Source organism: Anabrus simplex, chromosome 2 (genome assembly GCF_040414725.1).
Source record: "Anabrus simplex isolate iqAnaSimp1 chromosome 2, ASM4041472v1, whole genome shotgun sequence".
Taxonomy (NCBI): domain Eukaryota; kingdom Metazoa; phylum Arthropoda; class Insecta; order Orthoptera; family Tettigoniidae; genus Anabrus; species Anabrus simplex.
Window position 1 is genome coordinate 725,895,983 of NC_090266.1, and position 13,212 is coordinate 725,909,194.

A 13,212-nucleotide genomic window follows, 5' to 3' on the forward strand; every position below is an offset into this window, starting at 1 on the left:
ATTTAAATACTGCAGTGATAAACTACTCCACTTAACTCCATAGGAGATAGCCTAACCAAGTGACTGCCTCGTCAGAAAACAGAATATATACGAGGATTAGGGCAAAAGTCATGGCAACTATTTTTTTTCTTGTAGATATGTGAACGGATCACAAACATATATGTGTCGTGTGGAAGTTCTGCAAGCATAGTGTGTATGCAGAACAACAGATGGCTCTGTGATAGCTGGTAGTAGCGCAGCGAGGGTCGTGAAATCAGTTAGTTGGTGAGTATCGTGCAAGATGGAAGTAACCCGTGTTGAGCAGCACGCTTACATCAAAATAGCCGTTCTCCGAGGGAGAAATGCGATGGAATGTCACAGTGAATTAGTGGAAGCACTGTGGGTAGGAAAGTTTCAGCAAGGACGTGTGTCAACCAGTGATGAGCAACGTTCGGGACAACCTGTCAGTGTGTGGACCGACGTGGCACGTGTCGTCATCGAGCAGCTCCTGGATGAAGACAGGCGATGGACGCTACTGGAGTTAGAGAGGGCAAGTGGCATCAAGAAACGCACCATCCACAGGATATTACGTAATAAGCTGCAACTGCGCAAAATCGCATCGCAGTGGGTACCGCGTGCACTGATGAAAGTTCAAAGGTGGGTGCGCTATGCAATATGCTCCGACCACCTTGCATGCTGGCAACACGGCGGCGATCAATTCTTGTCACGAATAATCGCCATCGATGAATTTTGGGCCAGGGCATATGAACCTGAACTGAAACGTCAGTTTGCGGAGTGGCGACATGCTGGATCACCAAGGAGGCAGAAGGTCCGTCAGAATCCTTCCCCATCGTCGCGTATGACATCAGGGGTGTCATCGTTTGCCACTTTGTTCCACATGGCAGAAAAGTGACCGCACAGTAATACAGGGACTTCCTGGTGCGACAGGTACGACGTGGTGTTCGGGAGAAACGTCCGGATCTTGTGGACAGTGCAATAATCCTTCACGCCAATCCAAAACCACATAAAGCAGAGTGTGTAGGGGAGCTACTGTGATGTTGGGGATGGGAAGAATTGGAGCACTCACCGTACTCACCTGACATTTCGCCCTGTGACTTTGATCTCATTCGAAAGATTAAGGAACCACTACGTGGTAGGCGGTTTGCAACACGAGAGGACATTGCTAATGCTGTGCGCCAACAGGTGACCCGATCCGCACATGGTGCGGCAAATGCTGAGGCAGATGGTATTCAGCGCCTCCCACATTGTTGGCAGCGTGTGGTGTCAGTAGCAGGGGACTACTTTGAGGGTCTTTAGGCCCAGGTTTGTCATGTCAACTTTATGTGTACTGTGTTGTCATTCTTTTGTACCGGGAAGGCCATATTGCCCTGTATACTACCGTAATAAATTAGTGTGTTACGATATTTCATTGCTATTCATTGTCCACACATGTAGTTAACACCTTGTCCTTTCATCTGTATAAGTCACATTTTCCAAACGGACTGGTATCTTCAAGAAAAAAAAATTGTTGCAATGACTTTTGCCCCAACCTTCATATACTCTAATGTGAGATGTCTTTCTACATCATGCCTCCTATAAACTCCATCCCATCATGTCTCACTGAGCAGACAATTACACCAAACGTCGAAAATTTTCTAGCACAAAGAGTGGAAGTGAAATTGTAACAAATGGAGTGTGACATAAAAAAACGACTGATGTCTGTTCATGTTCTCATACCAGTACAAGTATTTCAAGTAGCTATTTAAAAAAAAAAAAAAAACCACTTGCAACAATTTCCTAGGCTGATGATGGCACAGGAAGGTGCCGAAACCGGTCCCAAAATGACAGATAATAAATATGTGATATTTTTATAATTACACTATTTTATTGTATTGAACAGGTGGAAACATTTATCCTTATCTATAACTCTAGTCCACCTGACAATAATGCTTGAAGTAGAATAAAAGAAAATTTGAAGATGCTGAAGTCCAGAAAATATGGTCAGCTTCATGGTGTAAGAATAGTGTGCCTGCCTCTTCACCTGACACCCTGGACTGAGGGCTGGAATGGAGTTCATTCAGCTTCGAGAGAACAACTGAGGAGCTCTCTGATAAGAGAACAACTGAACCCAGTCATGAAAGTCAAATACTGCTGAGTATGTCATCATACTGAATACAAAGCACTATAACATCTACAGGCCACCTGGCTGGACAGCAGCTGTACTGGAAGACCAAGGTCCTTAATTGGTTGAATGTACTGCAAGTCATTCTACTTTGGCTGAAGTCCAAATAACAGAGTCCTCCATCTAAACTATAAAATATGTTTCAGCCGAATAGAAATACTGCAACAGCAGATGTCTGTGTGTTCAATTGGCATAGCAAGATTTAATTATCCTCGAATGCAATAGACCAATTAACCATTACTCTATAATCTCAAAGCTTCATTTCAAGGCATTTTTGAAAGAAAGAAAGAAAGAAAGAAAGAAAAAAACAAACAAACAAACAAACAAACAAACAAACAAACAAACAAACAAACAAAATACGAACAACCCTGCAGTCTTTGCTGGTAAGAAACTTTTTCTCAGCATTCAGCCTGTGAAGACTAACAATATCACACTTAACTCTTCATATATAACATGCACTATTCTAGGTGCCTTGAAAATGTATTAAGGTTATCCATCTTGCTATTCCACCATGACTTCTTAACTATGAATGTATTGTAGCCATTGATGCTTTCATGGCCCGTATTTATAGACATGATATAGGCTCTAAGGCTTATGTGGTGTCAAGAAAATGTGAAATTCTTTACGTTTTGCAGAAAACTTAGCTCTGAGTCAACAGAAGAAAATCTTTACTGTCCACGAGAAAGCCTTCTAAAACAATAAGGTTTGAATTTAGACGTTACCCAATAGAATTGGAAATGGTACATTCAATCGTCACCAGATGGCTCCCTGGACGCGGTACAGCGCTAGCGTTCGAACCGGAAGCTGACGGAACCATCAGAATCGGTCTGAGAGGTTCACATAACATAACGGTGTACGAATATATGAAGGTAAGACATTGACACAAGCCTGGAATGAAACATCTGGCGATGAGGAACGTACGAAGTTGGAAAAAACTGAAACGAAATAACAATAGTGAAGGGACAGGGAAGGGAACTACCTTCGTAAATCCTTAATGGCTGGCAACCAGGTATTACTTAATTGTTGAAATTGTTAGGATTTCTGTGACCTGTGCATCATCAAGAAAGGACAGCGGAATTTTATGTTGGGTTTTAAAATTATTGGATGTACCTTTCTTATGCATTCTGGAAAGCTAATCAATTGTGTGTAATATTTAAAATTATCAATATTTAAGCCTATGAAGAAAATGGACTCTGAAGAAGAAATTTTCTTATTGAAACTTGAAGAAAATTATATGTTAGGAAATATGAACGATTAACTAGGTAAGAAAATTTGTAATATTGTGTTTTTGGTAAAACGCATGCAGTACATAACTTTTGGGGCAGTATGTACTGGCACGTGGAGGAAATAGGTAATGTAATTCTAATTACATCAGCAGTTTCGAACTTGCCCATATAAGGAAAGGTATTTTTATTGGTCGGATTAATGACCTTTCCAATTGGCAAAAACAGGAATACAAGGAAATTCGGTGTTCCTATTGGCTACTTGTGATCACACGATTTCCTATTTCTTGCTCCCCGTGAGAGCTAAGTCTTCTGTCCGCGTCTTTGAATTCGGATCACTTCAGCGGGCGGACGAATTTTGCGTCCGTCCCACCTTGGGTCTCCGGTCTCTCTTGGTAAATGCTAGATTTATTGTGTTTGATTTTATTTGATTCATTCTTATGTTTCGGCATTTTCTCATTTAATATAACTTTCCACGATTTAAATTTTGCCTGTCCGAGTTTCCTCTAGATTCCCGCTTTCACCAATTTTGTCTATTAACATTTTATTTTCTTATTTAAAGGTTTTTTAAAAGTATCTCATGTTTATTAACATCTCAATTTCCTTAATTTTCCACCTATTATATACTTTGGTTAAGTTCATTTAAATATTTTGATTTAAGTGCTCTAGATTGTCACCTACTATTGTCCTTTATCTGTTTTGTTTTGTTTTGATTTTGTAAACATTTTCATTTTGTTAATAATTAATAGTTTGAGGGTGATTATCGAGAAACTTTTCTTCCCCATAACATCATACTTACCCACGGAACTAAACAGGGCTCCTTCCACCTTCCATGTCCTTCTGTAGTTGTCGTTTGTTAGACCTGTAAGTTATGTTTACCTCACGTGTGGTTTGATTTGATTTGATGTGTACGCGCTTACGACCAGGTGCTACAATTTCTACGTATCCCATATAATCCTGGACCTGTAGTGTCTAGTGTGAGTAGGAGCTCGAGCATCTTGGAACATGACAACATGACCCGACAATAGAGCGTGCTCAGCTAATGCTAATTTGTCTGGCTGGTTAAGACGAATATTACGTTCATGTTCCTTGATACGAGTACCAATGGACTGGCATGTTTGGCCAATGTATACCTTACCGTAAGTACAGGGAATTTCTTAAAGCCCAGGATGTCCTTGGTTTTACCCTCATTGTGAGCAATTTAAGTGACTGTGCCAAACACGGTTTTTATATTGTGCTTGCGGAGGACCTTGGCAATTCGATCTGTGGTGTTATGAATGTAAGGCAGGTAGGCAGTTCCCTTCACTTCTTCCTTCTGTGAGCTTTGCTTGGTCGTTTCTCTGGGATGCAGAGCTCTATGAATCTGCAAATCGCTGTAACCGTTACCCTTGAACGTGATTTTGAGTGTGCCCATCTCAATCTGGATATTCATGAGTGTCGTGAGAATGCCTCTCTGTGAAACATAAAGAATTTCACCTTATTTTCTTGACACAGCATAAGCCCAAAAGCCTGTATCATGTCCATGAATGTATTTAATATTAAAAATTTCATCTTTGGTCCGTATTGAATGGAGATTTTTTTTTTTTTTGCTATTTGTTTCACGTCGCACCGACATAGATAGGTGTTATGGTGACAATAGGATAGGAAAGGCCTAGGAATGGGAAGGAAGCGGCCGTGACCTTAATTAAGATACAGCCCCAGCATTTGCCTGGTGTGAAAATGGGAAACCACAGAAAACCATCCTCAGGGCTGCTGACAGTGGGGTTCGAACCCACTATCTCCCGGATGCAAGCACACCGCTGCACACTCCTAACCGCACGGCTGAATGTAGATTAACAAACAATGAAGAAAAGCGCAACTGATCCACCTTCTTTCAATACAAAGTATGCTGCTAATTTAAATTTACAACATTATTTATTTGGTACCGGTTTTGACATCTCTGACATCATCATCAGCCAAAATTGGGCAAGTAAACAAAGATATACACATGTTAAAATATAATCTACAGAGCACTGATAGTAAAATGACATCATCATAATTATCTAAAGGCTTTGCCTTGTCGCTGCAACCATTGATCTCTTCTCTCTGCGCTTCTTTTCATTTCTCCATAACCTTGGCATCCCATCATCTCAACTATCCCTTCAAAGATCTTCTTCCGTGGTTTCCCTCTGCCTTTCTTTCCCATCACCTTGCCTTCAAATAAGTTCTTTATGAAGTCATTATGCCAGAGAATGTGACCAAAAACTGACGCTTTTCTCCTTTTTTTCTTTGTTATTAAATGTCTCTGGGTGTTTATTTCTCTAAGCACTGCTTCATTAGTTTTCTTCTGTACCTAGCAAGTTCTTGCCATCTTCCTCCATAGTCACATTTTCACTGCCTCTAGTCATTTCACGTCCTCCTTCAAGAGAGTCCATCCTTCACAGCCATATAGCAGCACACTACAAATGAATGTTTTGATAAACAATTTCTTTTGTTCAGTATCTAAGGATTTATTAATTAAGAGCTGCTTCTTCTCCTCAAAGGCTTTCTTACACAGGGAAATTCTTCTTTTTATTTCCACAGTGCATCTGTTGTCATCGGTAATAACAGATCCTAAGTAGCAGAACTTGCCCACCTGTTTTATTTAAATATTTCCAATTCTGAGGTGTGCCTCTGGCTTCATTTTAGATTTGCTTACAACCATAACATTAGTTTTATTTACATTAATGTTAAATTGGAAATCTTTTAAGATGGATGTTAATTTGTTGAGCACGATCTGCATGTTCTTCTCATTGTCAGCCAGAAGTGCAGTATCGTCAGTAAATCTAATACAGTGTACAGTTGTTCCATTTATTTTAATGCCAGGTGTTTTTGATTTTAAAATGTTCATGGCCTCTTCAATGTACAGATTGGAACACCCCTGTCTTACACCTTTGCTGATCCTCACCTTGCATACTTTTTCATTACTTTTGATGTTTATTCTTTGATTGATGTAGAGATTTAGTATTGCTTTTCTGTCTTTCCAGTCCAAATGAATATCCTTCATAATTTTGAACAGTCTTTTCCACTGAACATTATCAAAAGCTTTTTCCAGGTCTACAAAAGCTACATATGTATTTCTGTTAAGTTCTGGTCTTCTCTCCAAGATGGTTAAAGTGCTATAATAGCTTCTCTCATTCCTACTCCTTTCCTGAATCCAAACTGATCATCATCTACTGTAGATTCTGCTCAATTTTCATTTTGATTCTGTTTTTTAATATGCATGTGAATATTTTTGCTGCATGTGAAACAAGGCTTAGTATTCTGTAATTGGAGCATTCTGTTGAATCTCCTTTTTTGTGCAGAAGTACTGCTTTGCTTTCTACAAAATCCTCTGGCATATCTCCATTTTCATAACAGTACTTGGTAATTTTTAAGAGTTCCCCTGTCAACTTTTTTCCAGAGCTTTTCCACAATTCAGCAGGCAGTTTGTCTGGTCCAGGAGCCTTTTTCTTTTTCAGCTGTTGCAGTGCTGTTCAAATTCACTTCTCATTATGGGAGGACCTAGTTCATCTTGTGAAACCTGCTCTTGTTTTATGATGTAGTCTTCTACATTGTCAATTTCTTCTCCATTATATAGATCCTCCAAACACTCTTTCCATCTCTTCATTACCTCCTTATCTTCTATTAACAGATTTCCTTCCTTATCTTTCATTACACTGGATTTCATTTTAGCCTTGAATTGCGATCTTTTTACTTGATTGTATGCTCTGTCAGGATTTCCGATTTTCATATCATGTTCTATGCTTTTACAAATGTCATCCATCCATCTTTCTTTCACCTCTCGGCACTTCTGTGTAACTAAGTTTTTTAGTGTCTTATAGTAAAATGACAATGGTTACATAAAATATAAAGAGTGATGATGCTTAAGGAGAAAGTCATTCTCAAAATATTAACTTAAGTTGAGGATTTGTTAGTCAATTGTAAAACAGAAGGTGAAAAACCTTTACAAATATTTAAGTAAGTCTTGATCACTTTGTAGAGCTTAAAATCTTAAGTTTGGCATTGTTAACAACGGGACGTGTTTTGAAGGTTATAATATAAAAAACTGACGGAAACTTGTTATTCCTCCATAGAGCGTTGACAATAGGATGAAAATACGTAAACTTAGTAGTGACATGTAACAACAGTCTTCATAACGTGAAGTACTGAGTCGTGGTGTGATTAAGCAAGTGGATCTTGTTACAGACAAGGGTATTAAAGTTGTTATAAAACCAATAAGTTCTCGATCCAATGTGAGACCTGAAGTATGAAAACGAAAAACTAAATTAGAATAAGATACTGGAAAAGGGGGTAAGAAATTAAATCTTTATTAAGGGACTCACCTCAATCGGCCTGTTATGTATTACGGAGTCTAGAGTTGAACTAAGAGCTGGGGCTTGCTGGAAGCATGGAGCAAGGTTAAAGGAGGGGAAGGGGTGGATCAGGAGGGAGGGGAAGAGGGGTGATGGATGGGGTAGAGTCAGGCGGGCGTGGCAGGGAAGGATAACGCAACAAAGTGTTCCGTATAATCTGAAAGAACAAACTGTTTTTGGGAAGTTTAACACTACTGAAAACCATAATTAAGGACATCAAATAATATTCTGGGCTTTTCGGAAATGTCATTCAAGTTCAATTTTGGGTTAAAATATTGGTCTAAATGTATATAGCAGATTTACGTGGTATCAAGCAAGGGGCCTTTACTCAATGTGTCCAATATCGCTAAGTCATGTTCTATTCCATTAAATTTTTGTTTATAGTCACGTATGTGCTGAGCTACTGCAGAAAACCTATTATACCTGATTGCATTAAGATGTTCTGCATACCTAATTTTAAAATTCCTGCCAGTTTGTCCTATATACGAACTGTTGCAATCGTTGCAACGAAACCTATAAACACCTGACTTTGTAGAAGAGTTAGATTTGTTGATAAAGTAGATGTGCAGAATATCCGTATTACTATTGCTAGTGCAGAAAGAGATATTGAAGTTGTGTTTCTTAAATATATTAGTGACACTGTGAAGGTTTTTGTTAAAAGTGAAAGTCGAAAATAACTTGGGTTTAGATTTATCTTTTATTAAATTTTTTTTTTAGACGATGTCTGAACTTACTGATTATGCGTTCGATGAATGCTTCGTTATAACCATTGAATCTAGCTATCGAACGTATAATATTTAGTTCCTTGTTCAGGTCTGCTTTTGACATGGGGACTTTGAATGCGTGATCAACTAAGCTGTTGTATGTAGTGCATTTATGAGAATGGGGATGTATTGAATCTTGTTTTATTGTAGCTGTGTGGGTGAGTTTCCTGTAAACTTTATATGAGAATGAAGAAGAGAGCCTGGTGATCCTTAAATCTAAGAAGTTGATTGAGCCGTTAATTTCCGATTCTAATGTGAATTTGATATGAGGATCTATGTTGTTAAGGTATATAAGAGTGTTCGGTGCATCAATAGAGCATTCATCAATGATGATAAAACTATCATCTACATATCTGGCCCACAACTTAATGTTATTAAACTTTTCATTATTTTTCAATAGCAGTATGCTCTAGAAAATCCAAGTAGCTGGAGGCCGGTGACCCAATAGCCAAGCCATTTTGCTTATTGATGGGGTTGTCTAATGTGAAATAGTTATTATCAATTAATTTCAAAACAGACATAAAATCAGAGATTTCTAGTTTGTTTAAATGAATGTTGGTATTTAGATTATTTTCAATGATACAAAAAAGTTTGCTCATTTTTATACTCAGGTACATGTTGATAATGTCCCTGCCATGCCTGCTTGACTCCACCCCATCCATCACCCCTCTTCCCCTCTCTCCTTCCCCTTCTTTAACCTTGTTACATGCTTCTAGCAAGCCCCAGCTCTTAGTTCCTCTCTAGACTCCGTAATACACAACAGGCTGATTGAGGTGAGTCCCTTACTACAGATTTAAGTTCTTGCCCCCATTTCCAGTATCTTATTCTAATTTAGTTTTTCTTTTGCAAACTTCAGGTCCTGCATTGGATTGGGAACTTATTGGTTTTATAACAACTTTAATACCCATGTCTATAACAAGATCCACTTACTTAATCACACTACGACTCAGTACTTCACCTATTGTCAACGCTCTAAGGAGGAACAACATGTTTACGTCAGTTGTTTTAGATAATAACCTTCAAAACTCGCCAGTGGTTAACAATGCTAAACTTAAGATTTTAAGCTCTACAAAGTGGTCAAGACTTATTTAAATATTTGTAAAGGTTTTTCACCTTCTGTTTTACAACTGACTAACCAGTCCTCAACTTGTGTAAATATTTTGAGAATGACTTTCTCCTTAAGCATCATCACACTTTGTATTTTATCATTTTACTATCAATGCTCTATAGATTGTATTTTAACATGTGCATATCTTTGTTTACTTGCCCAATTTTGGCTGATGACGACGTCCAAGACGTCGACGACCAGTACCAAATAAATAATGTTGTAATTTTAAATTAGCAGCATACTTTGTATTGAAAAAGGTGGATTAATTGCGCTCTTCTTCATTGTTTGTTATGAATGTATTGTTCATACATGTTAGATAGTATCCAGTTCCTAGGCACCTGGTGTCAGAGTTCAATCAATCCTACACTCCTATACGGATCACATAATTCCACTCTCCGAATATCCAATTTCAATCCAATGTCATCTTTCAACTTGGTTCACCATGCAGTGCCAAATGCTGATTCAGTATCTTGTATGGCAAACCAACTGATGAAGCTTTCTGTAAGTAGCGTGGTGAAATACAAAACTTCTGTGGTTTAGGTGAAGTTACATTTTTGGAACCGATAGTTGCTGATGAGCCGTAAATAGTTAGTACCCATGCATATTCACTGTCTTTCTGCACTTTAAACAATCCAAGTCTTATTTTTAACTGAAGAAATAAACAAGCTTGAACAAGCTTGCAGTTTTATGTAACTGTGATCATAGCCACAGCACCTCCAGTTTAATGTGGAATCAGAACCACAGGGATTATATTTAAAATTCCTAAATTCGAACCAAGGCCATCTGGGTGAGAAGCCAGTGACGACGACACTTCACTATCATGTTCAATACTGAAGAAATATTTCCTGCTATATTTAGACAGCCAACTAAGCACCTAGATTGAGTAAAAGTTGTCATCACTAATCTACAAGCCATACTGCTGCCAGAAATAAAGATAATAGGCCTACTACAATGCAAATACATTAACAAAAGACTTTCACACCACAAGCAAACCTTTAGAAGGTAAAATGGCATAAAATGTATCCGAGATAATCATGGTTGATAGACTAGTATAGGGAGTATACTGAACATAACAGAATGGCACAAAGTCTGTAGATTCAATGTATTTTCTACTCCCACTACATTCGTAGCAGTATCTCAAGGGAACTATGCTACTTCTAAGTCAGAGTCTGACCACAGATTAGGAGGAAGAGTGAACAAAATTTCATTTCTGAAACTTTCTCCCTCACATACCCCAAAATACAGCAATTCCAGAGATAGGAATCTTGTATCTAACTGATCAAGATGTAACAGGGAATTACATCATTTCTAAGACAACATAATCAATTTTGCATCCTTCATTGGGCAAGTCTCTCTCATCCCTTTTTTTATTTCTCCCACTTGATTTACTACTTGTATTCAATTTTTATAATCATAAAATAGTATGTAGATTTACTGTGACTTGAATACCATAAAGGAAGAATAAATCACAGAATAGCATAACCAAATAAAAATTTCACACCCACTTACTTTTGACATGACTGACTTTTCATCATCTTTATCAATTGGTATAGAAGTACTATGGACCCATGTATTCGTGCAGATGTGGCGCAAGCGAACATACGATGACTGAGGAACTAGCGAATCCCCACGAGTATGAGTGGTGGCATCAAGTTCGAACAGAGTGGCTATTTCATTGGAGTGTGGTACGGATACCAGGTGATACACAGGCCCACCATGTGGATCTGCAAATAAGAGAAAGCATCACTGAACAACTACCCTTTCAAAAACACAAAACAATTTCGAATTTTGTCCAGCACAGCAGAACCTATCCTCACTCTCAGCCCAAATAATTACAGCTATACAAGGTAATGAAGAAATCACTTTAAAACAGGTTCTAGACACGTTCTAAATCAAAAAGTATACAGAATTATAACCATTAGTAAAAAAAAAAAAAAAAAAAAAAAAAAAAAAAAAAAAAAAAAAAAAAAAACACTACTGTACTTCACCTGATGAGGATCTTCCTCCTAGCGGAATTAGTTAACATAATAATGTTATTGATTTTACGCCCCAGTAACTATTTTTACAGTTTTTTGGAGATGCTGAGGTGTCGGAATTTTGTCCCACAGAAGTTCTTTAACATGCCTGCAAATCTACTGACACGAGGCCGACGTATTTGAGCACCTTCAAATACCATCAGACTGAGCCAGAATCAAACCTGCCAAGTTGGGCTCAGAAAGCCAGCACTCTACTGTCTCTGCTACTCAGCCCAGCAAACTGGTTGATGCTCCTACTTGCGGAATGATGGATTTGGGGTTGAATTCTATCATATCCCTTAGCATTCTGTTACCATTTCAGTCAGTGTGATTGAAGACACTATCCCTTTTTATTTTAACCGAGTCCTCTAGGTACTATTCCTATGTTTCCCCTACTATAAAATTTATCAAGTTACCACTATGTATAAACTTAGGCATTCAGATGGCATCTTTTGTAGTATAGCTATTTTTTTCTATTTCAGATATTATTTAGTCCCTATTCTCATTACTGATTAATAAGAACCATTTGATTTATTGTTGTAAGTACTGTATTGGCCAAACAGAACACAACTTACAAAGAAATCATAGATACTACAGCTATGCCTGTAGATAATATTGGTGAAGATCACACAGCATGGATAGTAAAGTAGAAAGGTAGGAGTTTATAATTTAAAAAAAAAAAGAAGAGTGAGGAGAATAAGAATGAAGACATTACAAAATAAGCAGGTAAAAGAAGCACAAATGATGTAATGAAAACAACTAATTTAAGGACAAAGAAAGTGTATAATGAACAGGAATGGAAAATCAATTGAGCCCTACATATTTGTTGGATTGAAACAGCATTGCGGCTGGGATTATTTTGACGGAAATAGAGTGGCGCTTCACATGAGAAATTTCTTATTTACAAAGCATTAAAGAGTAAATAAAATCTACATTAATACACCATGTTATGAATTAATGCTACATCACATATATCATTCTTCTCAGTAGTTGAAAAGTGTGTGGCACACCTCAAAACACTGTTCCAAATTAAGTGGAACCCAACATTTTTGGCAGAACCACCTACCTTCAGCTCTCTTCTTGTGTTTTGTACTAACATTACTGGCTCTGGTGTCCGGCTCCATGGCTAATTGGTTAGCATGCTGACCTTTGGTTTGATTCCCGGCAAGGTCGGGAATTTTAACCTTAATTGGTTAATTTTGCTGGCCCGGGGGCTGGGTCTATGTGTCATCTTAATCATCATTTCATCCTCATCACGACACACAGGTCGCCTACGGGCATCGAATCAAAAGACCTGCACCTGGCGAGCCGAACTTGTCCTCTAACACTCCCGGCACTAAAAGCCATACACCATTTCATTTTCACTGGCTCTGGAGGAGAACTGCTGAACAGCAGTGGGTGGAACAGGAGTAGAGAAATGAATCCAGTTCCTGGATTTCTACCTAATGGGGTCATCAACCAGTGAAGGTCTCACTGAAATTCTCTGCAGTGGAAGACCAACACTGCTGATAATTCCCTCAGCTACATCTACTCTGAAATCAGTGTAGTGCATCATTTTACCAACACTA

The 13,212-nt window shown here is 38.3% G+C and overlaps 1 protein-coding gene across 5 annotated transcripts in view; it reads right to left on the bottom strand.

The window, feature by feature from the left end:
* The window catches only part of Itpr (Inositol 1,4,5,-trisphosphate receptor), a 1,013,977-nt gene that overhangs the window by 893,946 nt on the left and 106,819 nt on the right, over positions 1-13,212 (bottom strand). For all 5 annotated transcript variants that reach the window (XM_067141353.2, XM_067141352.2, XM_067141351.2 and 2 more), the window contains exon 9: positions 11,139-11,353. In XM_067141353.2, the coding sequence (XP_066997454.1) occupies positions 11,139-11,353 (215 nt within the window). The remainder of the gene's footprint in view (positions 1-11,138; positions 11,354-13,212) is intronic.